Source organism: Sinocyclocheilus grahami, unplaced genomic scaffold (genome assembly GCF_001515645.1).
Source record: "Sinocyclocheilus grahami isolate Dianchi unplaced genomic scaffold, SAMN03320097.WGS_v1.1 scaffold933.1, whole genome shotgun sequence".
NCBI lineage: Eukaryota > Metazoa > Chordata > Actinopteri > Cypriniformes > Cyprinidae > Sinocyclocheilus > Sinocyclocheilus grahami.
Window position 1 is genome coordinate 10,721 of NW_015506112.1, and position 2,483 is coordinate 13,203.

The 2,483-nt window shown below is 34.2% G+C and overlaps 1 protein-coding gene across 1 annotated transcript in view; it reads left to right on the forward strand.

Moving 5' to 3' along the window:
* Positions 1 to 1,435: 1,435 nt before the first annotated feature.
* The window catches only part of LOC107564425 (astrotactin-2-like), a 243,594-nt gene continuing 242,546 nt past the window's right edge, over positions 1,436 to 2,483 (forward strand). Inside the window, exon 1 of the mRNA XM_016249517.1 lies at positions 1,436 to 1,521. Coding sequence (XP_016105003.1) covers positions 1,436 to 1,521 — 86 coding nt within the window. The remainder of the gene's footprint in view (positions 1,522 to 2,483) is intronic.

Consider the following 2,483-nt stretch of genomic DNA (forward strand, 5'->3'; position numbering starts at 1 on the left):
GAACTGGAGCGCTGAATGAGTTCATTCATCATAGGATCAGATACGTCTCTATTTTGGCTCATTTCAGGTCTGAGTGACTGTCAGGTGTATGCAGTTGAGTTTTGATTGAGTAGCATTTCAGTCCGATATGGTGAACTGGTGCAAATAGTTCACAAAAAAGAACCAGTTCAAAATAATGATTTGTTCGCAAACCAGACATCACTCTGGAGTGTTTGCCTGAGGCTCTGGATTACAGATGTTGCAAATAATATTCAGTTTCTTGCACAGACTGATTGATTTGCTTCATAAGACCTTGATATATCATCAGGAGCCATTGGGTATTAATTTTGTGTTGCCTGTATATGCTTATTTGACTCTCAAAGTGGCAGTAGCTGTGGACTTGCATTTTATGAAGCTATGGACTGTTGTTATATGGAAAAGCTGCATGCACATTTCTTTAAATACCTCCTTTTGTATGAGGGCGAGTAAATGATGACAGACTTTGTATTGTTTAGTGTACTAGTTTTTAGTTGTTTTGTTGTTGTTTAGTTTGTTTCATGACTGGACAATAATAATCATTGTAGTATGGAAGCCGTTTCCGGCACTGAATAAAAAAATGTAAAAAGAAAAAGCTACTTTTTATCTCACAATTCACAATTATTTTTTTCTTGCAATTCTGACTTTTCTCAGAATTGCTTGATATAAATTCACAATTCTGAGAAATAAACTCGTAGTTCTGAGAAATAAAGTCAGAATTGTGAGATTAAAAAAAAAATGTGTTTATAATTTGCTTAATTTGTTTGTCTGTTTTTTGTTTAGTGGCAGAAACATGCTTCCATACCGCAGAGTTCAGTAGATACAAAAACATTTAGCAATTTGCAACATTAAGCCTAATTTTGGAATCATTAAATGTATTTATTTTGTTTCTTTTTTCCTGAATTTAATAATACAACCAATCAATTCATCCATCCATCCATCCATCCATCCATCCATGAATGTATTTATTTTTATTTATTAATTTTCTTTATATTACTTTGCCATAAAGCAGGCCTGCCATCTCATCTTTTCACCATCTATGCTCATCTGACTGGTGCATGATAAATGGCTCTTTGCTGAATAATGCCAATCACAATTTTTTGTTTTTTTTCTTTCCTTTTTTGATCATGCGACACTTCATGGATGATTCACGAGCAAATTGAATAAGTGCATTTGTCTTGTCAAAAAACAGAATAAGGCTCCAGAATCCAACGCATAGTCAGTGCAATTTGCTTTCCTTTAAATTAAACTTGCTGGCTTTTAAATGCATTTGACAGTGATTTAGAAGAAACAAAGATCTGTGTTTTTACTTGTCATACTTTGGTGACACTGCAGTCATATTTTTCTTGGCCGAGTCTCGTGTATTTACGATTGCCAAAGCCTCCTGCTCAACTTCTCCACTTACCTTTGCATGGTTACCATGGCAATGGTTACCGATGGAGACCAGGAGTCCAGGGAGCTGGAGAGCGCGGCTGCAGCGAAAGCAAGATTATCGGATGATGGAAGGTTAGTTAGGAATATTGCTGCACTTTTTACTTTAAAGGCTTTTCGGAAGCGCTGAAGGTCTGAAAGTGACCGGACAAACAGCTCCTGAAGCCAGTGTTCATTTCGTTTATCATTAATACAAGCTAAAGACTTTGTTAAACAGATTAAACATAAGCACTCTTTACTAGTGTTGTTTCTTCAGCTGTACAATCCACTAAACATGCTATAATTCAGTCTCTCACAGCCTCGTTTTCATTCCTGTCAAAAATGAAGTATGCAACATGACCGGCTCTGAATCAATCTTATTTCAGACCAAAATCAGAACAATGAATGAATATGATGTTTTGCACATTTTGGAGTTATGGTTATGGCTTAAAAGTTGTGGTGACTATGGACTTTTGTTGCGTGGAAAACAGCTTTAAATATCTTTAAATATCCACTTTTGTATGAGGGTGAGTAAATGATGAAAGACTTTATACTTTTTTTAGTGTGCCTGTTTTTAGTTTTTATAGTCTATAGCTTCATTGTTTTATGATTGGAGAGTAATAATCACTGCAGTGTTCAGCAGATGCAAAAAAACATTTAGCAATCTGCATAAAGAACATGAAGCCTAATTTTGGAAACAATAAACATTAAATACTATGCTATTTTTTTGAGACTGGTGTGGTGCAATTACAGTATTTACAAACCATGTCTGTGTTAAGTTCATAGTTCTTGGTAACTTTTGCATGATTTGTGCAAGATTACCAGAAACTGATTAATCATATCCACTGTATCTATACAATACCTTATATATGCAGTAAATTCAGTTTAAGATTTGTAAAAAAAAAATAATAATAATAATTGCATAGAATATGAAAAATAAATATTTAAATAATGTTATATTATGGCTGGAAAAAAAAAGAATGACACTTTCCAGTTACAAATGGCCAAGCTAAAAAAATAAGGTGGATAGGATAGGATCTAGGCTCGTTACCACATTA